The 23,858-nt window shown below is 43.4% G+C and overlaps 1 protein-coding gene across 1 annotated transcript in view; it reads left to right on the plus strand.

The window, feature by feature from the left end:
* slc6a17 (solute carrier family 6 member 17) overlaps window positions 1-23,858 on the plus strand; it is a 168,141-nt gene that overhangs the window by 69,017 nt on the left and 75,266 nt on the right. The window contains exon 2 of the mRNA XM_028797113.2: window positions 5,243-5,649. Coding sequence (XP_028652946.1) covers window positions 5,367-5,649 — 283 coding nt within the window. The 5' untranslated portion in view covers window positions 5,243-5,366. The remainder of the gene's footprint in view (window positions 1-5,242; window positions 5,650-23,858) is intronic.

Raw genomic sequence — 23,858 nt, forward strand, 5'->3', positions numbered from 1 at the left:
TTTGAAGGTCATACATGGGTAAGCCAGCCTACCCATTCAGGTAGGGAATGATATTGTATTGTCAGGCCCAGAGGGCAGACATACTTTGGACTTAATAGTGCATTTACTTTTGAGCTTTCTTAATATTGTTTCAATACAATGACCATTTTTGAAACTTTTTAAAATTCTAGGTGACAAATCACATGGAGTTAACATCATAATTATAAATTTAACAAATACTATGTGGCCAGTCCTGCATGAGGGAGAACCCCTAGAAAAAGTGAAATCCTCCCATTATCTGAGCAGCATGGTGGACAAACAGGGTGGAACATATATGCCACAGATGTAAAGACCTAGATCAACATAGTGAGGGCAGCATTCTTCCAACAGAACAACATCTTTAACTCCGAAGAGTTTGGCTGAGCCTCCAAACTTAATTTATTCAACACTAATGTCAAGTCTGTGTTGTTATACAGAGCAAGGGCATGGAGAACAACAAAGGCCACACTGAAGAAATCCCAGACCTTCATCAATTACTGCCTACAGCACATCCTGTGGATTCACTTGTCAGACACTATCAGCAAAGTGGAGTATCAAAGAGCTCGGCACAGCCCCATAAAGGAGAAGATCCTGAGGATGAGGTGTCAGTAGCTTGGTCACACACTGAGAAAGCCAGGCATCAACCTCTCAAGAGGGCCCTAAATTGGAATGTGGAAGGGAAGTGTAAATGAGAATGACTGAGAAACACTTGGTAATCAATAACCTATGCTCAAGAAGAAACAAAGGAAGTAAGGAAGTAAATAGGTGACCATTAGTTCCTTCTGCGAGGACATAAAGAAGTCTGTGGTTGATTGGCTTTCCACCATGAGACAGTCCATTGATCTCAATTTTTAAGAAAAGTTCACAGTATTTTACTGAGACATAAATTTGGTCAAAGATAATCAAAAAAAGACCGAAAAGCAGTTTCAACTATGAAAATACTATGGACAGCCATGACAATTATTTTTGGACACTGGAACATAAGTTTTGTTTTTAACTTGACAAATTAATAAATCTAAAAGACATAATTCAAAAAAATAATGTCCACATTATAAGCCTTTAAGGAAATGCATAGAATGGTATTCCCAAAGAATTTCTAAAGAAGATTAGACCAGACATATTTCTCAGCCTACATGATTTTTTGTGGCAGATCAAATATGTCATAGAAAACATTTTTACAACAGAAGCTCATTGTGTCCAAGGCCCCCATATAATCAGATTTCTTAGTGAGTCTAACCTTCAAATAGTTTTCCAGGTGGTAGCCCATAAAATTTCTACTAAATGTATTGAAGCCCACTAAATGCATGTGTTCCTTTAATTTAGTCAAACCATGCCTCAAACCAGAGAATCAATGGCACATATAATGACACCTATAAAGAAAAGAGCTCATGCATGATGTGTGGTTGAAGCCATTGCTTCATCCGTTCACTTACTTTCTCAGTTACACATGCTTCACTTGCCTCTGCTTCACTATCAGTATATAAACTTGTTCCCCCTTATTTTTATTTTCTGTTGCTTTCTTGAAGCCATACTTAGAGATTTAGTTCCTCTTTTCTCCAAAATGTTTTTTTTTTTGCTGGACATTTTCTTCCCATTGCACAGTGCTAGGGTGTTGTACTGTGTTAGCCATTATGAATGTAGTGAGAAGTTAAGCAAAATGGCTTTTATTAGCTAACTAAAAATATGCAAGCTTTTGAGACTACTCAGGCCCCTTCTTCAAGCAAGATGTAATAAGAAGGGGCCTGAGTTGCCTTGAAAGCTTGCATATCCTAATCTTTCTAGTTAGCCAATAAAAGGTGTTATTTTGCTTAATTTCTCACTACTTCCAGTTACACATCAATTCTGCCTCTATGGATAATTTCTTATTTATTTGCTTGACTGTTAAGGGACATGTATGCAATTTCATGATTACTTTCACTGCTAGGTTGGATCATTTGAAATGACAATGGATGTTTTACGTTGAATTATATCTGTCATCTTTAAAAAGTGCATGCCCCCGTGTGGTGGACTCAGTTATGGATTTTTAAGTAATTAATAAAATTACATTTCTACCACATACAGATGTGATAGTACATGTTCAGGGCCAAATCCATTGTTATGATGTGTTTTTTAATTGTCCTTGAGTTCTACAGCATCCTTTTCTGTGCTCATATTTACTATTTGAAAGTTTTACTAGCAGTAGAATTTGTATCTTGGTGCACTTCTTTGTTGTTTTCTAATATGCACCGCTATATTTTATGTGGTTATTACTGCATTGCTATGCATGGGCAACAAGAGGTGCATGGCACATGACATTATCCACACAACACTGTAAAAGTTGGCACCATGCACTTCCTATTCATCTGAGACTGCAGATACAAAAAAACTTTGTGTGTGTGTGTGTTACTTTGTGTGTTTAGAGTTCCAGGCTTTTGACCTTTTTGCTACAGATATTTGACTGTGATTGTGTTTAGTGTTTTTGATGACTCAGTTGTTTGAATTCCTGGTAAGAAACATTGACATTTTTTATCTTCTGGCCCCTTACTTAAATTACCTGCCTTTCTAATTGGCAGAATACCTAGCAAATTGTTAACACGTACACTTCAGGGATGTTACTTCTTCGCCTGTATTTCCACAATCAAAAACAAATCAGTGCTCATTAACAATAAACCTACAAGGATTAGCAATCTGTTTTTTTAATTTTATTCAGAATAATTGTAATAAAATTACACTCTTCTCCCTTACTTTTAATTCATTTCTAGAATACCAAGCCTCAAGGGCAATAAAGAAGAAGCTTCCTTGTTAGATTCCTTTTCTTTCAATGGGTGAAGTTAAGAAGGCTTTAGGCTCTTTGGCATAAAGGAAATGTTCAGGCTCTGACATTCTCTCTCTCCTGAATTTCTGTCTCTTTTTTGGAGTACATTTTCAAACCTTCTTTTTCAGATGTTAAACGCTGCCATTATCTCCCCAAAAATGAATCCCACAATTAATTTGAATATGACTTCACTATTCTTTAAACAAATTTAGGAGCCCTCTGGTTGTTCAATCCACTGTCTGTCCTTCCTGATGAATGGCAATGCTGGAGAAACTTATTGGGTGGTTATTAAAAGGAATCCACAAATAAATACACCCAAGCCAGACGAGATTAATTTGGTCTTGTCATACTCCAGACAACATCCACTACTTTTATAATATTTATCCAACTCCAAATTTACCCACTCCAACTGCTCTGTTCTCAAATGATACAGAAAAGACCCTTGATTGTAAGAACTCAGCCTTTCTCCGGTGGGTATTAAGGTTTGATTGTTCCCAACTGTGAACCCACTAAGAATAGAGAATTATCAAACTCTGAAAAGGCAATCACCACCTTGGCCTTCAAATTAACAACAAAAATGTAATCAATATAAAGTATTTATTGAAAGTCCAAAAACAAAAAAGAGAAAGAATAGATTACAAATTAGAAATCAGTAAACATAAAGACTAAATTGGAACTAATTAAAATAATCTAAAGAAAACACTAAAATAAACACAAAAACAAAAAAAAATCAAAATATTTAAATACAGAACTGAAATCCAGCCATCCATCCATCCATTTTCCAAACAAAGGGTCACGGGGGTCTGCTGGAGCCAATCCCAGCCAACACAGGGCATGAACCAATCCCGGGCATGGTGCCAACCCACCGCAGGACACACACAAACACACCAAGCACACACTAGGGCCAATTTAGAATCGCCAATCCACCTAACCTGCACATCTTTGGACTGTGGGAGGAAACCCACACAGACACAGGGAGAACATGCAAACTCCATGTAGGGAGGACCCGGGAAGCGAACCCAGGTCCCCAGGTCTCCCAACTGCGCCACCGCACCGGCCAGAACTGAAATCTAAACTCCAAAATACTATAATTAATAATTAATAGAAGACAAGAATCTAAATCCAGAATTGATATGGGATAGTCTTTGAATAACGGTTTGGTGTGTCTGCTTTAATTTTGTAACAGACTATTTCACTGGGATCCTTACTGTGAGAAAGTATGTACTTCAGGAAAACTTTTAAGGTTTTGAAAAAAATATTACCCTGTAACTTTTTAGGCAATAATAAGAACTCACCTGCTTGCTCTGTTCACTATATAACAGGTGAGAATCAGTTATATGAGGAATTTGGAGTTGTCTGAATTGAAACATTAACAACAGGTTGGGGGCTGCAAAACAAAAAGAGGCATTTAGCCTTAGCCCATGGCTATGAGTGGAATGCCGATTGGTAGAAGGTTTGAGAGCACAGGATAGCCTGGATTGTTGTAGAGACATGAGGTCAGAACAAGGGAGGAAAGCTTGCCACTGAACTACAATGCTCCTAGGAGTGCTATAAAAAGAGCAAGGCTGGCATAAATGTAGAACATGCCAGTGGTTGCTTGTCTCTCTTGTTCCATCAATATCCATTCAGAAACCATGCCAACCTACAGAAGAATTGGCTCAGAAGAGCAATGCATGATTGAAAGAGTCACCCGACATCAAGGCACAAGTGTCTAGACTTTGAGCAAGAAGAGCTGCTATCCATTACACTGTTAAGACTTGTCACATCCATTTGCTTTCCTTATGCTTTTGGCACTTTAAGAAGCATAATTTAGAGTATATTATTATTGAGTGACTAAACGTTTGAAATTGCTACTCTTCTTCTCATTGAACTCTTTCCAATAAATAACCTGGGGCCTAGAGGGAAGTATTTTCAACATTGTTACAGTCAATCCTAATTCATCCTGGTGGTAAGCACAAGAGGATCTGAAGACTGTAAGTACATCTCCACGACAGAACAGAAAGGCAGGACATCCATTGCCTCAGTAATTCAATAGACACATTGACCCTCATTATATGTTTCTTAAAATCAAAATTAAGTCATACTATATCTATTCCAGCACATCTTATTTATGTCTCTGAGTAGATATATTTATAAATGAATGCTCACTACACTGCTAGATGTTATTCTTAATTAGCACAGTATTTACTATGAAAAGCAGACTCTAAAATTGAGATTTATGCTAATGGGAAGTCACTTAACCCTCCTACTACACTGCAACTGTGTTAAAATGTTTCTATTATATATTGATTACACTTTGTTATTTTAAGCGATAGCAATCACTTGGAATAATGTTAGATTAAACATACCTTGATTGTTTTAGAGTGATTAAAATAGATGAAGTTTACTTATTTCTAATTATTTTTCTGAATTTTCTCTTCTTCTCGACAGAGACATTACACCAACTGCATTTACAGTTATTTGGACTCTGCTGGAGCTTTCACTTTCCACAGAATCATCTCCTCTTCGCTGTTCTAATCTGTATCCCTGGGTTTGATGAAGATAGAGGTCCCAGATGCCTAAAAACAGCAAGGTAACACAACGGGAGCACAGCAATGAGCATGTGACAGAGTCTGTTGCCGATCTTCTTGCTAATGAGGAGCCTCTCGATTATAAGAACAGTGCACTGAATGTGGGTGGTGTCCCGCCTCACAAGGATATCAATGAAACCTTGGACTTAGGAGATGAGCGCCCAGCATGGAACAGCAAGCTTCAGTACATCTTGGCCCAAGTTGGCTTTTCAGTGGGGCTTGGGAATGTGTGGCGTTTTCCATATCTGTGTCAGAAAAATGGAGGAGGTAAGTTATCTTTGTGAGTTTGTTCTTCTGTTGCTTTGCCCTATGAGATGACGCAATGTGATTTAATTGCTTGCCAAGCAGACATGATGAAGATAGCAGAAATGCCAATTAGTCCAGATGGTATTGGAAAAGTATTTAAAAATATTTAAAATTTTCTTGCTTCTACTCTCTATAGTATATAAACCTGGACTGCAATTATAAAATACAGGCTTAAAAGTAAGTAATACTGGAGTTGTACAAACTCTTACTTACAAAGCCATCACACAGAAAATTAAACATATAGTATATATATATATATATATATATATATATATATATATATATATATATATATTGTCATAATAATGAGACATCACACTGATAAAGGGTTGGGGCAGCCACCCGTATAATATGGTATCCTTGTTTCTTTAAATAAAGAGCACAGTTGTGCATAATACAGAGTCCAAAACAAGACTGACACATAGGGGAAACGGTTAGACTTTTAAAGGGGAAGACAGGAAGTGAGGTCGTATGGGTCTGGTTCAGGATCATCGGCCATTGGTTCAAGCCCGGAGGTGACATCACAGGGGCCGGAGCCGGTAAGGTCTTCTTCCATTGGCTCGGTCCCGGAAGTGACGTCATGAGAGCCAGGTGAGATCTCCAAGGAATGGTCTACAGGTAAGGGAAAAAAAGAATCAGTGCACTCTGCCACATCCCGGTATGCCTCAGAACTTCCTTCCCTCGAGCCCTTTAGCTGCCTCCCATGCGCACGTGTGTGACAAGGCCCCCCCCTTAGCCCAGACCCATCGGGTCGGGCGGACCTAACTGAGAGGTCGTGAACCCGAGAAAGAGCATCAGCGTTGGCATGGAGATGACCCCGACGATGGATGAGTGAAAACTTGTACGGCTGTAGGTCAAGAAACCACCTGGTGACCCGCGGATTCGACTCCTTGTGTAGGGCCATCCACTGTAGGGGTGCATGGTCCGTGACAAGGGTGAATTCCCGGCCCAACAGGTAGTACCTAAGCTGAGTAATCGCCCACTTAATCGCCAAGGCCTCCCTTTCCACCGCTGCATACCTGGTCTCCCAGTCCAACAGTTTCCGGCTCAGGAACATGACGGGGTGTTCCACACCATCAACACTTTGGCTCAGCACGGCCCCCAGGCCTGTGTCCGAAGCGTCCGTCTGGAGGATGAAAGGCAGAGAAAAGTTAGGTGCTTTCAGAATGGGTGCGGACGTAAGGGCCTGCTTCAAGTCACTAAATGCAGCGCCAGTCTTTTCAGTCCATACCACTATGTTCGAGACCCTCTTCTTTGTTAAATCAGTCAAGGGCGCCGCTCTCTCCGAGAATCGGGGTACAAACCTCACAGGTGGCGCAGTGGTAGTGCTGCTGCTTTGCAGTAAGGAGACTGAAGAAGATTGTGAGTTCGCTTCCCGGTTCCTCCGTGTGGACAGCGCTTTGAGTACTGAGAAAAGCACTATATAAATGTAATGTATTATTATTATTAACCCGAGAAAGGCTTGGACTTGCCGCTTGGTTCGCGGACGGGACCATTTCAAAATGGCATCTACTTTTGAGCACTGTGGCCTTACGGTACCCCGACCCACCAGGTAGCCTAAATATTTGGCATCGCTTAATCCAAAGAAACATTTCTTGGGGTTAATCCGGAGCCGGCCTCACCAAGTGCCCGCAATACCGCTTGAACCTGCTGTACGTGCTCCTTTCATGTGCTGGAATAGATGACTACGTCATCGAGGTAGGCAGCACTGTATGAGTTGTGAGGTCGGAGCACTTTGTCCACCAGACATTGAAAGGTCGCTGGAGCCCTGTGTAACCCAAATGGAAGGACACGATACTGCCAGTGTCCACTGGGAGTATTAAACGCGGTTTTTTCCTTCGTGGAGTCTGTTAAAGGAACCTGCCAGTACCCCTTAGTCATGTCAAGTGTGGTCAAGTATCGAGCCTGCCCAAGCCTCTCGAGGAGGTCGTCCACTCGCGGCATTGGATAGGCATCAAATTGGGAGACTTGATTGAGCCGACGGAAGTCATTGCAAAACCTCCAACTTCCGTCAGGCTTCCCGACTAGCACAATGGGACTGGACCAGGGACTATAACTTTCCTCAATCACACCTAGATCCAGCATGCGCTTGATCTCAAGCTCCACTTCAGCCCTTTTTGCCTCAGGAAGACGATACGGGCGTTCTCGGACAATAACCCCGGGCTCTGTCACTATGTTGTGCTCAATCAGAGAGGTTCTTCCAGGTTTTTCACTTACTACCTCCCGAACGGTCCGGATAACTGTTTCCAGCTCCTGCCGCTGTCTAGGACTTAAATCCGTACCAAAGTTAAGGTTAGTAGTGTGAGCGAAGAGTGAGCGGTGCTGGCCGGAGGAGGGATCGGGCTCCCTGTCCTTCCACGGTTTCAGCAGGTTGATATGATAAACCCGCTCCCTCGGCCGACGATTGGGTTGACTCACCAAATAGTCGACCAGGCCCTTCCTCTCCTTAACTTCATAGGGGCCTTGCCAATGGGTAAGCAACTTAGAGTGGGAGGTAGGCACTAGAACCATGACTCGATCTCCCGGTTGGAACTCCCGGAGAGACGTGCCACGGTTGTAACAATGGACCTGTGCTGCTTGGGCCGCTTCCATGTGACTTTTAAGGAGGGGTCTAATCTTTCCAAATCTATCGCATAATTGCGCGATATATTCTAATATATTTGTAGTGGGAAGAGCCTCTTCTTCCCATCCTTCCTTTAGAATATCTAATATGCCCCGGGGTTGTCGCCCATACAGTAACTCAAAAGGGGAGAACCCCGTGGAGGCTTGTGGGACTTCCCGATAGGTAAAAAGGATGAGGGGGAGGAGCTAATCCCAGTTCCTTCCATCCTCGCTGACCACCTTACGTAGCATCTGTTTGAGAGTCTGATTAAATCTCTCCACTAGACCGTCGGTTTGAGGATGATACACCGCGGTCTTTAAATGCTTTATTTTCAGTAACTTGGCAGTCTCCCTGAACGTCTCCGAGGTGAAAGGTGTCCCCTGGTCCGTCAAGACTTCCTTGGGGATACCCACGCGCGAAAAGACCCCTAGTAATTCCCGTGCGATGGCTTTAGAGGTAGCTGAGCGCAACGGAACAGCTTCGGGGTATTTGGTAGCGTAATCCACGAGGACCAGGATGTATTTGTGTCCTCGGGCTGAGGGCTCTAAGGGTCCGACTATATCGACCCCAATTCGATGGAAGGGAACATCAATCAGGGGAATAGGAACAAGAGGAGCACGGTCCCTTCTTGAAATTTGTCGCAATTGACACTCCGGGCAGGAAGTGCAAAAGCGACGAACCTCCTCATTAATTCCCGACCAGTAGAAATGGAGCTTAATCCACTCCAGGGTTTTTTCGGTGCCCAAGTGGTCACCTAGGAGATGGGCGTGTGCTAATTCACAAACCTGCCGCCGGAAGGTTCGCGGGATTAGCAGTAGCCTTCTCTCCTGCCCATCATGCATCACTACCCGATAAAGAAGGTCATTTTCTACAACAAAGTAAGGACCTTGTGGCATGGACTGATTAGTGCGGTGGCCGTTGACTAGCACCACTGCATTTTTTGCAAAATTCAGGGAATCATCATTCCACTGCTCTCTTTTAAAAGAGGCCGGCGTCTCTCTAAATTGAAACCATAGCATGTAGAGAGGGTCTGAGTCGACCTCAAGGGGCGTGGTTTTCACCCACTCCGTCACGGTGTGTGTGGATGACGTGTCAGCACGCGACGGCCCGGGGGTTGCCACGTCGCTCAGGCCGGCCGCTTCATCTCTCTCTGCTGGCTGATTACACGGCGTGGAGGCATCTTGAGACGGCTCATCTCCGTCCACAACTAGGCCCAAGTGAACCCCGGGAGTGGTATGTGTCTTACCGCTTTTAATGTTAGGCCAGTCATGCCCAAGTACCACCGGGAACGGAGGATCGGGAAGGATCGCCACGGTCACTTTCTGTACTGATCCTCCGTAGCTGATGACATAAGTGGCAGTCTTGTACCAGCGGGTTTCCCCGTGGACATAGGTTATACCGGCCTTAGCTTTCAACCACTGTCGCGGTAGCACAAAACAGCGAGCCACAATGGAAATGTTGTTGCCGGTATCGAATAGAGCTGTCGTTTTTAAGCCGTTAACGATCACCACGTCAGTGTGTGGGACCGTCAACGGGTTTGTCAGAGCACACCAAGCCCTCTTCCCCCTCCACCTGCAGTCCACCTCGTTCCCAAGCGGTTTGCGTGTCCACCGCTCCGGGGACGTCGGCACAAGCTCTGGGTTGTACAGGGAGGGGCTAGGTCTCGGGACACACTCCGAGTGAGCTTGACCTAGGGACGGTTCAGCTCCCCCAGATTGTGAGGCCCCCCTACATCTTTCTATGAGCTCTATGAGCTCTATCATGTTTTTATATTGTCTACCCCAGACCTGCTGGGTGAAATCCTGGGGTAGCGTTTGTAATAATATGAAGCAGGCCACCTTCTCTATCACCTGCCAAGGCTTCAGTTCCTGTGGCCGTAGCCACTGCCTTACCTTTGCCCATAGGGACCAGGCTCGTTGTGAGGTCGGCCGCTCAGGGTCGAACCTCCAGTTTTCCAGGTCACTCACCTGCCAGTCTGGGGCACCCCTAGGTGGGAAATGGGGTTCTGGCTTCACAGGGAGGCGGGCACTCTCCTCCGAGAGAGCATAAACAGCGCTCCCGGCCTCGCCCTTCCGAAGCAGCCCATGTCTGTGAGCCCCTCCTGCACACCCGCCAACCTGCCTAGGTTGCCTAGCGGAGCATGCTGCAGGCAGAGCCTGTACCGGGTCACACCGAAACGTGGAACACCCTCCCCGCCTGAAAACTCGGTCCCGGTACGCTCCCACCTGGGTATGTTGCATATCCTGTCCCCTTCTCTCCCGGGACTTCTTCATCCTGCCGACTATGCCAGTGTTATAATAATGAGACATCACACTGATAAAGGGTTGAGGCAGCCACCCGTATAATATGGTATCCTGGCTGCTAAGTTGTTTCTTTAAATAAAGAGCACAGTTATGCATAATACAGAGTCCAAAACAAGACTGACACATAGGGGAAACGGTTAGACTTTTAAAGGGGAAGACAGGACGTGAGGTCGTATGGGTCTGGCTCAGGATCATCGGCCATTGGTTCAAGCCCGGAGGTGACATCACAGGGGCCAGAGCCAGTAAGGTCTTCTTCCATTGGCTCGGTCCCGGAAGTGACGTCATGAGAGCCAGGTGAGATCTCCCGGGAATGGTCTACAGGCAAGGGAAAAAAAGAATCAGTGCACTCTGCCACATCCCGGCATGCCTCAGAACTTCCTTCCCTCGAGCCCTTTAGCTGCCTCCCTTGTGCACATGTGTGACAATATATATATATATATATATATATATATACATACAGTAGAGTCTTGCTTATCCAACATAAACGGGCCGGCAGAACGTCGAATAAGCGAAAATGTCGGATTAATGGGAGGTGTTAAGAAAAAGCCTATTAAACGTCAAACTATGTTATAGTTTTACACAATAAGAACCTAATAATCATGTTTTACAACAGAAAAACAGAAAAAATTAACTGAAAAAATGAACTTTCAGTTACAGAATTGTCTGAAGTTAAATACACTATGTACTGTACTTAAAAAGTTCAGATCCTGTGATGATTTAAAGAAATTTTTGATCGTAGTCTGCTTTCCTGACGAGTGCCGTTTCTTCGCTGCCAAGTCTCGCCATCTTTGCAGCATCATTATGTCGATTCCTGTAGCTTCTTCTTGTTGCTCAATGTATTTAATTGCAGTTTCTAGAGCCTTAACTCCGTCACTCATATAGTCAACATCTGTACAAATGTATACTGTTTACTACAGTATTGTGACTGCATGTGTGTGTGTGTGTGTGTGTTTGTGCTGTGACGTGTGTGCTGTAACGCGCGAGTCCCCGTCTTGAACCTGAAAACACGAAGCTGACTCTCAGTGCTTTAGCAACACCAGCTTTATTCAGCTTGAAACAGGAAAAGCGCGATTACTTTTTGTAGCAGGATCTGCCACTCTCATATACACAGACACAGCAGTCAGGCAGGGCCATAATACTGTGCCCTGCGCATTTATAATGTTCATTGTTCCTTGTATCACCCATCGATGGCAGGCGCTTATAGCATGTCCGCGATCTTTTCGGATTCGCTTTTACGGCGAACTGCTACAGCGCTGGGAGACTGCGATTGCTTTGGGACGCTCTTCCGTGTGTCGTCCCGTTGGGTGGAATCCCACAACAGTTTAGAAACTCGCTCACACCAGCCATGATTCTTTTCAAAGGTAAAGTGCAGGTTAATTTGTTTTATGTATTTTTACTTTATATTTTGTATTAATCATTTTTATAGGAATAGTTTAGGGTTGTGGAACGAATCATCTGAGTTTCCATTATTTCTTATGGGGAAATTCGCTTTGATATACGAGTGCTTTGGACTGCGAGCACGTTTCCAGAATGAATTATGCTTGCAAACTGAGGTTCCACTGTAATTAGCTGCTGTAGAGTCAGGAGCAACAAATAACAGACTACGCTCACACTCGCAACTTGCAGTTGTTGTTGTCTATTAATGTGGTTTTTTTTTGCGGTGGGACGTTGGATAATATGGAATGTTGGATAAGCAAAGGTAGGATAAGCGAGACTCTACTGTATATATATATATATATATATATATATATATATATATATATATATATATATATATAGGGTTGGAAAATGGATGGATGGATGGATGGCATATACATAGTAGGGGGCTTTGCCCCTGCTCGCTTTGCTCACCAACCCATTCCCCCACCCCCCCCCTCCCCGGCAGGCACAACGTGCCAGCCACTTCACATCTCTGCCTCTGGCGTATGTGGATTCTACTTGTGGACACGCCTCTTCATTGGGAAGAAACACTACTTTTTAAGTCTCCAACTTAAAGTTTAAATCCGAACAATATATTCAATCTCATTTTGCTGTTCCATTATTTCACTGAGTAATAATTTCCGTTTGTTTATGCCAGTGTAATCTTTACTATCATTTTATTGAGACTTTCGAATTTTAGTACTTTCATTATCTCTAACCTGCTCTGCATATGTATCGTGCCAATGTTTTTGAATTTTTACAACGTTCTACTTTGTCATCTACTCTTTGTCTTTTATTTCCGGCCCCGGGTGTGGTTAAATCTCTTGGCACAAAGTCTCATCTCAAGGGACGTGAAAGTATCTCTCTGAATAAGTCACGTCTCGTACCAGGCTAAAAAGCCTAGTCTCATCCCAGGATTTTTTTTATTATAATACTAGGGGGCTTTGCCCCCTACTTGCTTCGCTCACCCACCCCCAAATAAGCCTTTAAGTCCTATAAGTCCTGTAAGCCAGCAGCTTCTGCTGCCGTGCTGCATGACCTGCAGGTCGCGCTGCGCATTGATCATTTAAAAGCCTGTAAAGCAGCTGTCCTTTTGTCTCACTTTCTTGTCTCGTGGGACGTTAAAGTGTCTCCGAGAAATTGTTTGTAAGTAGGGTGTGACGTGCAAGAAATCTAAGGGCTTCAAAGTGTTTACCCGAGATGTTCACGTCCAAAATATTTTTACATAATATATATACATATATATATATTCAATGACATTTCTGGTGCCGGCCTCCAGACTGATATCACTTCCTCCTTTCGGCTTATAAAGCCGCCATCTTTCCTCTACTAGTTCAGTGGAGAACTCAAAAAAAATGCACATGAGTGCTGTACCAAAACCCTTTTGCAGCCAGGGAAAATATATGGATGGCTGCCCCAAACCTTTTTGCGTGTGTCAAGGCTATTCATTTCACTATATATATATATATATATATATATATATATATATATATATATATATATATATATATATATATATATATATATATATATATACTGTATACATATATATATATACATATATATACACATACATACAGTGCATCCGGAAAGTTTTCACAGCGCATCACTTTTTCCACATTTTGTTATGTTACAGCCTTATTCCAAAATGGATTAAATTCATTTTTTTCCTCAGAATTCTATACACAACACCCCATAATGACAACGTGAAAAATGTTTACTTGAGATTTTTGCAAATTTATAGCTAGCCCGGCCATAGACAGACACGACAATGCAGTGTCTAACACACACACACGTTTATTTACAGCAATTATACACAATATTTACAGTTCACAGTCTTTGGCTCCTTTGGCCACCTCCACTACTGTCCCGCAAGCTCCGTCCTTCTTCCACCCGACTCCGACTCTCCGATTGGAGTGAGGCGGCCCCTTTTATTCATCCCGGATGTGCTCCAGGTGCCTGATGACCGACTTCCGGCAGCACTCCCCAGTGTAGTGGAAGTACTGCCCTTGCACCCGGAAGCTATCCGAGCACAAACCATACCTGGTTTATCAGCACTTCCTGGTGTCCCAGAAGTGCTGTCCCCCAGGGATCAAGGACCGGCCAGGTACCCAGGGAAAAGAAGTGCCAACAAAGTGGTCAACACTGTCAGCTCAAGGTACCTTTCTTCATCTCCTGTCATGAGCAGAGCTGCTGTAAATTTTGCTTGTTCTTGCAGTCCCTGTCTCAGTTTTCTTTGGGTGCTCCACCCACAAATCAAGTTGATACCTGCTATTTTACCTGTGTGGAACGAGCCCCAGACACAGACAGGTAGACATGTTGTTAAGCACCACCACACGTTTATTCACAGTCACTATTTATAATTAAGTGCCACACAACCCCAAGACTCCCCCAAAGTCCAGGCCTCTTTCAGTGCCTCCTCTCTCTCTCTTCCGGCCTCTCTGTGCCTCCTCCCAGACCTCGTCCTTCTCCTCACCTGACTCCAGCCCTCAATGAAGGGATGCAGCCCCTTATATAGGCGGGCAGCTGGGTGCCACGCCCAGCCGCGTGCCACAGTACCCCACCACAAGCTGAGACCCCTACGGGCCAGCGACCCGTCCTGCGAGGGCAGGTCTTCCTCCGCGGGAAGCCGACACGCTCCAGTCCGACCGGCACCCTGGTGCTTGTGTCCTCAGCCTCCCCTTTCGAGACCTCCGTGACCCCGTGTTGAGACCTCGGACGGGATCGCACACGCCCCTGTCACCTCAGCCTGCTGCAGGTTTTCCCCCTGCTTCCGCAGAGGGCGGCCCTTCTCTGGACATGAGCTCCCAGAATCACGTCCCTTCATATCGGAGGAATTGGCTCTCTTCCCCCGATTCCTCCTCTTCCTCTGGGATGCCATGACGGTTTGGGTCTGCCTATGGCAAAAGTACAGACCCTGTCCTGCCTGCGTCCCTACAGACTGACGCGGGGTCGCCACCGGCTTGGGGCATAGGGTGCTAGGACCCGGGGCACACATCAGGCCACGTCCTGCATGCCCTCTCACTCTCAGCCCCCGCGGCCGCGTCCATTGTCAGAGACCCCCCTACTCGGTTCCGATCACATATATCACAGGCCTTTTCGGTGGGATCTCCCCCCTACTTTACGGGGTCGGCTCTACTCACCTTCCCCGCTGTGCCTCTCCGGTCGAAGGATCCAGCGTCGTGTCGTTCTTCCCTGACGCGACTGCCTTCCCCTCCGGCTTCTACACCTCTGCTCAGAGGGCACATGGCTCCTGTGGCGGCGAACCGGCGGACAGCAGGCAAAACTCCAGCTCCCGCAGAACCGCTACCAAGGACAGAAAGCCAGCCAACGGTGAGCTTACCTGTCCGTCAGCGTCACACGCCGGCTGCTTCCTGTGGGCCGTTTCCTCTGGCCCAATCGGGTCTCTCGATGGCACGAGATGGACATTCCTTGGTCCCACCTCCATCCAATCGCTGGCGGGCACACAAGACACTCCATCCAATCCCGTGCCTGTCACGAGGAGGGACTTCCTGTCCGCGGCCATCTTGTCTCCCCTCCTGATGTGGTGACGAGCCTCTGGGCAGCTCCACGGCTGCCGCGGCTGTTTGAGCTGCAGCGGCTCCTTCCCGGCAGCTCCCCCTGCTGCCGCCGTATCAACGAGGTGTCACGGATCAACATGCGCCCACCACCGACGCGGATCCGGGCAGCCCCTGCCTGCAATATATAAAACACAGTCGGCCCCCCAGGGCTGGTTGCCAGCAAGCAGGGAACTTACCTCCCAGGTCCCATCTCTCCGGGGAAACGTCTCCGGCGTGGCCTCGCTAGGCGACATGCCGTCCCGGCCGCCTTCTGCGGCAACGTGCTTGCAGGAGCCCGCTGCACTCAGGCTACGCTCGTCTTCGTCCCACACCAGTGGAAAACGGCCCTTCTGCAGACCGGTGGCGGTCCGTGGGACGAGTCCCTCTCGCGGGGCTATGTGCACGCCTCTCCCGCGACCCGTGGGTGGGCTACCCTGCTGCGCCGGGCCGTCCACGGACTCATTTGTTACTGCAGGTCTACGCCACTGTGGAACGAGCCCCAGACACAGACAGGCAGACATGTTGTTAAGCACCTCCACACGTTTATTCACAGTCACTATTTACAATTAAGTGCCACACAACCCCAAGACTCCCCCAAAGTCCAGACCTCTCTCAGTGCCTTCTCTCTCTCTCTTCCGGCCTCTCCATGCCTCCTCCTCACCTGTCTCCAGCCCTCAATGAAGGGAGGTGGCCCCTTACATAGACGGGCGGCTGGGTGCCATACCTGTTAAATTCCAAAATGGGGAGCTACAAATATATGTATGGGTGTAATAGTGCGCTGTTATAGACTAAGTGGATTTCAGAATGTGATTTTATGTTATGTCATCGAAGGTTTTTCCTACCTTGCATCCAATAATCTCTGATAATCCAATAATCTCTAATTTCCCAGTAACTTTGTATCAGAAAAAGTGGACTAAAGAAGATGGATGGATGGATGGATGGATGGATTTTTGCCAAACTTAATATACACATAATAAGTTACCTAATCTAATTGGAATGGCAGAGTATCTAATTAATGGCAGTGTGCAATGCTAGGAATCACTGGATACACATTCATCTGCCTTATACTTTCACCTGATACCACACATTGAGCATTAGATGTGAGCAGAGGCATCACCATAAAGGCAAAAGTCAGACCCTGGACTGAAGATTAGCAACAAAATCAGGGCAGAAGTAATCATAATCAAAGCCGATTGAGAAGGATGAGTAAAAATGCAGGTTTAAATATACTGCATAACTACATCAGAATGTGGATCTGTAATGAGGAAGCAGGAACTAAGTGTGTGTGTCATGAGGCCCATTGCCTTGCAACAAGTGATGTTTCCTGCAAAAGGGGCATTGTTATAGTTAATAGGCACCAGGTAGAACAGGTGTATATTATTGGATGGGCTCGTGTTACTGGCATTCCATATCTGCTGTCATTCTCTTTCAGTGATTATGCAGTGATTATCTGTTGTAGCAGTAGAGGTTGTTATCGACCTCTTGAACCCTCAGGTACCACGCCAGACACCAGGTGAAAGTACAAGTACTATTCTTTTTATTATAAATACGTGCACTAAGCACCCTCCACACCACACTACTCATACAATCTATCTACAAATACCAATTCTCTCTCTACACAATACTCTCTATCCTCCTCTTCCAGACACTTAGCCACCCTTCCTCCCAGCTCAGCTCAGTCTCTGGGCTTTCCCACAGTCCTTTTATACCCTCTGACCCGGAAGTGGTTCCTGTCCAACAATCCACAAGTCCTCATTACTTCCGGGTCAGAGTAAAAGTCCTTTTCTTCAACCCGGAAGCACATCGTTCCTTCTGGTCATGTGATCATAACACACTTCCGGGTTATAGGGCACATAGCAGTCTGAAAGCCTCCCTACTGCAGCTCCCGGTGGTCCCCATGGTATCCAGCAGGGCTGCGTATACAAACTACAAGGTCCATAAGGCCCTGCTGGAATTCGGGAACCTCCATGCTGTTGGGAGGGCTCCACCTGGCGGCCTGGAGGTGTGGGCCGGAATATTTAGCCGGCCATCCATCACAGTGTCCTTAAATACAACTTAAGCTGCAGCCATTTATGATAGATACATATATAATGAGAAAAAAACTGTAAGGGTTATTGCATGCACTGCTTGTAATGTATATGCACAAATGTATTACATCCACATAGGCATTTCTGCCTTTTATAGAAATTAGATACTTTGAGCTTTTATACACCAGATCTACATGAATAATGGAATAATCTCAGTGACTAAAATCATTAGTCCTACCTTTTCAGTGTAAAAGCACACAAGCATAATATTTGAGTTCTGTAAATTACATATAAATTAGAGCATTATAATCACATACATTTGATTTCATTCATGAAATGTTTGTAAATTTATGAGGTTACATGTAAAAGGCAGTCCTACCAAAATCTCCTGCTGGATTCACAAGTGCTGTATTGAAGCCAGATTTGATTGTAACCACCAGTGTAGGTTGATGGATCCCACTTATTTATAAATGACAAGTGTTTACATTATTATTCAATTACATAAATCCATGCTCATCAATAATTAGTATACTAATATATAAGGAGGTGATGACTAATATGGATGTAAGATCTGCAAAAATACCACAACATAACAAAGATAAAGAAAAACTGTTCAAATGCTGAGATAGCAGTGAAATAAAACAAAAAAACATTCTAGCGTCAGTACAACAACAACAACAACATTGATTTATATAGCACATTTTCATACAAACAGTGTAGCTCAAAGTGCTTTACATGATGAAGAAAGAGAAAAAAGACAAAATAAATAAGAATCAAAATTAGGGAACACTAATTAACATAGAATAAAAGTAAGGTCCGATGGCCAGGGAGGAACAGAAGAATAATTAAATTCAAAGCTTGGAAAGAAGTAACAGACCCTATAAATTCAGTATTGTCTGTCATATGATCTGTTCAAGAACTCAAATACGAATGATTCAGTTTTGAAACTGGTTGCAAGAAAACACCACAAAAAAGCTTCACAGCTATGGGAGGAGGCCAGGGCTTTCCTCAACTCCCTGCTGCAAATGACCTCATTGCATCTATTATTGGAGAAACAGTATTATTAGGCACTATTCCTGATGGAGATGGTGATGTGTAGCCAATAAAATCCAAAAACACTAATATTAAAGACCTATTTATCTTTATTGAATAAACCACCATTAAAGTTAAAGCTGTTGAGAATGCACACTACTTTATCAAAAGGGGTTACATTTTTTAATGTTTTAAAATTTTGTTTCAAAGCTGAGTACTACAATGCAACAGAACACATAATGAATTAACATTATAGATTATAAAACTGAAAAGGGGATATATAACGGCATTTGTAATTTACAGATATATTTAAGCCATTCATAAGCATGTGTAAAATCTATTTGTAGCTATGAACAGATCAGAGCTGCTAAAGTTCACCATAAACAGTTAACAAACAAATATGTTCTGCTCAGACTTCATGAATTAGACACATTAGGTCCTGGGTCATTGTGACATTCAGAAAAGGCTTGGACCCTCTCTGTATGCTAAAGTACTACACCCAAACTTTTATAACAATTCTGAAACAAAATCTGGAGACACTCAAATGTCTCCATACTCTAATTACTCTCATATAAAGCACATCTGTACTGCAAGGTCCAAAATTAAAAACAGCAAAACTTGCATCACTGCTCACTTGACAGAAGTAACTTGTTGTCAATATCTTTAAAACGCAAGGAAAGGAAGATGGCTGGATTGTCACCAAGTGAACTTCTTCTGTCTTCTTGCACTGTATGTGTATTTTAAAGCCTTTGCATTCTGCTTAAGACAGATGGGACTTTGATGCCTAATACAGTGAGCAGTCTGCCTGGAAAATAGTCTGAAAATTCCACTGGAGACTGACACTTTAAGTGGTAGAGATGTGGACTCAGGTTTTAAGAGGGTCAGGACTGAATAGTCCATTTGCTTTGCGTCATCTGGGCCATTATTGATGTTTTATTTAAGACTGGCTGTTCATTTTTTCATTAATAACAACTGCTTAATTCTTGGCAAACTTTGTAGTTTATAGATTTTTAAAATGTTTTCAGAAGTTTTCCTTTGCAGATCCATTGTGCCTGGAAGTAATGGCTCTTACTTCACTATTTCATGCATATAATTTTTAATTTGGAGCTGGATATGACAAAGCATTATATACATGCCTTTAGGGTATTCCTCTATTGCAGGGGTGGGCAAAGTCATTCCTGGAGGGCCGCAGTGGCTGCAGGTTTTTGTTCCAACCCAATTTCTTAATAAGAAGCACTTATTGCTCTAGAACAGGGGTAGGCAACGTCGGTCCTGGTGAGCCGCAGTATGTGCAGGTTTTTGTTCCAACCCAGTTCCTTAACGAGAACTCAATTATTGCTGATGAAGCACATATTGCTTAAGTGACATTTTGATGCTTCATTTTAGTGGTCTCGCTTGTTAAGGTTCTCCAACCTTAATTGCTTATTTCAATCTTAAACTGCTGCATTCAGTGTTTTAATTGCTCCTTATTAGCAATAAGATGTAAAAGACAAAGCAGCCAGCAGTTCTCCAGCTAGCTTTTTTCCAATTACATCTGTGTGTGTTCATCATGCACTGTTTGATTTAATAAAACACTTAATAGAAAAATGTGACAGACTGAAAATGATCTGTTTTAGGCTTCATATCATTTGGATGATATCCTTGGAAAGGAAAAAAATCTACGATATAAGAGCCTTACATTGCACAGACTAACAAGCCATAAAATTAAATAAGGTCTGGGATTGGCAATGATTGGTTTCTAATTAAGCAATTGGGTTGGAATGAAAACCTGTAGCCACTGCGGCTCACCAGGACCGACGTTGCCTACCCCTGCTCTAGAAACATCTTCTGCTTCATTTTAGTTAACTCCCTCATTAAGATTTTGAACCCTTATTGCTTATTTAAGTCTTAAACGGCTACATTCTTGGTTTTTAATTGCTCCTTATTAGCAATCAGATGCAAATGACAAAAGAAACCAGCAGTTATCCGTTTTGCTTGTTACCCTTTACACCTGTGTATATTTATCGTGCACTATTTGGCTTAATTAAATACTTGGAAGGAAAGAGAAGAGAAAAAAGTGAAGGATTGAGAATTACCCATCCGTTTTACACTTCAAAGTATTTGGATGATATCCTTAGAATGGAAAAAAAATCTAGAATATGAGAATGACTTGACATAGCAGAGTTAAAGCACTAACAAGCCATGAAATGTAATTATTGGCAAGGATTGTTTTCTAATTAAGCAACTGGGTTGGAACAAAAACCCGCGGCCACTGCGGCCCTCCAGGAATGACTTTACCCACCCCTGCTATTGTAATGACTGCTATTACTGTATAAAATGTATCTTCACTAACACCACAGAGCAATAATAAACAAAAAAATCTTTTTTGATATGCAATTACAACCTCTCAGTAGTTATTATTGTAAAGTCTTGTAATTTTTTAACAATAATCAATTACACATGTTTTTTACTTTAGAGAGAACAGTGGTAGATGAGCTTCTTCAGAACCCAAAAGTTTATTGATTTTAGTATAGCGCAGTTTTAGACTCTCTCCATTTATTTAAAGTTACTTAGAAACTAATGCACAGAAATGAAAAAAATCTTCTGGTTAAAGAAAAGGGAGACAGGGGTAAAAAAACAGCATTTAAAATGTTTGCCCATCATGTCACCTCTGGTCCTCGTATCATTAGAAGCTGTCATTTACTTCAATGTGTCTTTGTATATGGACAAGATTGCTGATAGATAGATAGATAGATAGATAGATAGATAGATAGATAGATAGATAGATAGATAGATAGATAGATAGATAGATAGATAGATAGATAGATAGTGTAATAAATTCAAAAGGAACAGATAAACAATTGGGGCACCATAGTGATCCCCCTATAACTGGTACTTCGAAATAAAATGAAAAAAAAAACAAGTTTGGACTTTTCAGACATGGGTCGATCTAGCTAATAAATGAAAATTGTACTGTCTCATTGTGTTTGGGGGTTATGTCAACAATAGAGTCTGCCTTCTTCACCAGTTTGTCCAGGTGTGAGGCATCCTTCCTCTTAATGCTGCCTCCCCAGCACACCACCACATATAAGAGGATGCTCACCACAACCGTCTGATAGAACATCTGCAGCATCTTATTGCAGATGTTGAAGGATGCCAGTCTTCTGAGGAAGTATAGCCGGCTCTGTCCTCTCTTACAAAGAGAATCAGTATTGGCAGTCCAGTCCAATTTATCATCCAGCTGCACTCCCAGGTATTTATAGGTCTGTACCCTCTGCAGACAGTCAACTCTGATGATCACGGGGTCCATGAGGGGCCTGGGCCTCCTAAAATCCACCACCAGCTCCATGATTTTGCTGGTGTTCAGGTGTAGGTGATTTGAGTCGCACCATTTAACAAAATCCTTGATGAGGTTCCTATACTCCTCCTCCTGCCCACTCCTGATGCAGCCCACGATAGCAGTGTCATCAGCGAACTTTTGCACGTGGCTGGACTCCGAGTTGTATTGGAAGTCCGATGTATATAGGCTGAACAGGACCGGAGAAAGTACAGTCCCTTGTGGAGCTCCTGTGTTGCTGACCACAATGTCAGACGTGCAGTTCCCAAGACGCACATACTGAGGTCTGTCTTTAAGATAGTCCACGATCCATGCCACCAGGTATGAATCTACTCCCATCTCTGTCAGCTTGTCCCTAAGGAGCAGAGGTTGGATGGTGTGGTAAAATAAAGAATATTTATTCAAGCCAAACACCTTTTCCAAATACCTTTCTCTAATAATCACCCACTATAATAACAATAAATTAACAACAAAGCAGAAATCTTCCTCCTTCTCTCCTCTGCTTAGTGTTGCCCACTGCTTCCAGACTCTGACTCATCCATGTGTGGCAGTGTGCTTCCAGTGCCATTCTACCTCCTTAAGGAAGAACTTGCAGACCATGGACAAAATAACATGGTCCTCCCCTGCCAGCACCCTCTTCCACCCCCAAGGGACCACTACAGGGCTGCACTTCTGGACTCCATCTCCATAGCACATGGGGGAACGAGCTTCTCCCACTCCTTGTCTTTTCTCTGTACGTCTGATATAATATACTGGCTGGGTGTAAAATGATTTCCCTGTCATTCTGGCCCATTTGTTTGAGTCCTCACATTAGCATCTCGTCTGGGTAAGGGGAAAGTCTCCATTCCGGTTGGAATGCCTGTTCTCCTCCTACAATTTATAATTTTGCTATACTTGCTATTTGTTCCCTAACTTGCCTTTTTATGTGTACTTTTTCTTAATTGTACTATAACAATGACAAACAACAATAGCATAGCAGATACTCAGAAAAGCAGAATAAAACTCATGATTATGAGAAAAATCTTTAAAACCTAGTCCAAAAAAGAAAAAAACAAACAAAAAACTCTATATATTCCTGTGTAACAGACATATATACTTAGTACATTCTAATAAAAATGTATCAAAATTAGTTTTGTAATTTTTATATTGACCCCAAGGAAATCAGGAAATAAGAGATTCGTAATTAGGCAAGGAGTCCAATTAAAACAGTTGTTGTTTGAAAGAAACTCCTGCAGGCACATGATGTCCCCAGGACTGAGCTTGAGAACTAATAACAGAATATACTCGAATGGAGGTGGAGATGCATGGTGGAGAAGCAGTTAGCAAAGCTGCCTCAATAATCCAGCATCCTATATTAGAATCCCATGCCTTGTCTCTGACTGTGTGGAGTTTGCATGTCCTCCCAATGTCTGCATAGGTTTTCCTCCATATATTCCAATTTTTCCCAAAGGTATGCCTGTCTGATTAACCAGAGATTTTAAATTGGCTCCAGGATAGGTTTCTGCCTTGTGCTTAATGCTGTTGGGATTGACCCTTATGACCCTGAGCTGGATTAAGTGGGTATGAGGATGTTATGTTTAAAGGAAAGAAAGATAACAAGTAAATGAAGTTTTAAAAATAAAGTTATATTGAATCTGTGGGCGCACACATTCACATATTCAGTAATGGGTTATCACTGGAACAAGCACATAGCCTCTAGCCCTCTTTGTTACATTTTGAATATACAATTTATCAAGTGATGTACTGAGTACTAGCAGCTTCTGAAATATCTATGGTGTGGGAAAACAGTAGGAAACAAGGAGATGTGTTGGGGTACCACCCCAGTAACCTTGTTTAATTGAGCAAAAAAAAGAAACAAAAACTTAAAAGACATTGACATAAGGTCGGTTACTCTGCTCGATCTTTTAAGTG

The sequence above is a fragment of the Erpetoichthys calabaricus genome, chromosome 3, assembly GCF_900747795.2.
Source record: "Erpetoichthys calabaricus chromosome 3, fErpCal1.3, whole genome shotgun sequence".
Taxonomy (NCBI): domain Eukaryota; kingdom Metazoa; phylum Chordata; class Cladistia; order Polypteriformes; family Polypteridae; genus Erpetoichthys; species Erpetoichthys calabaricus.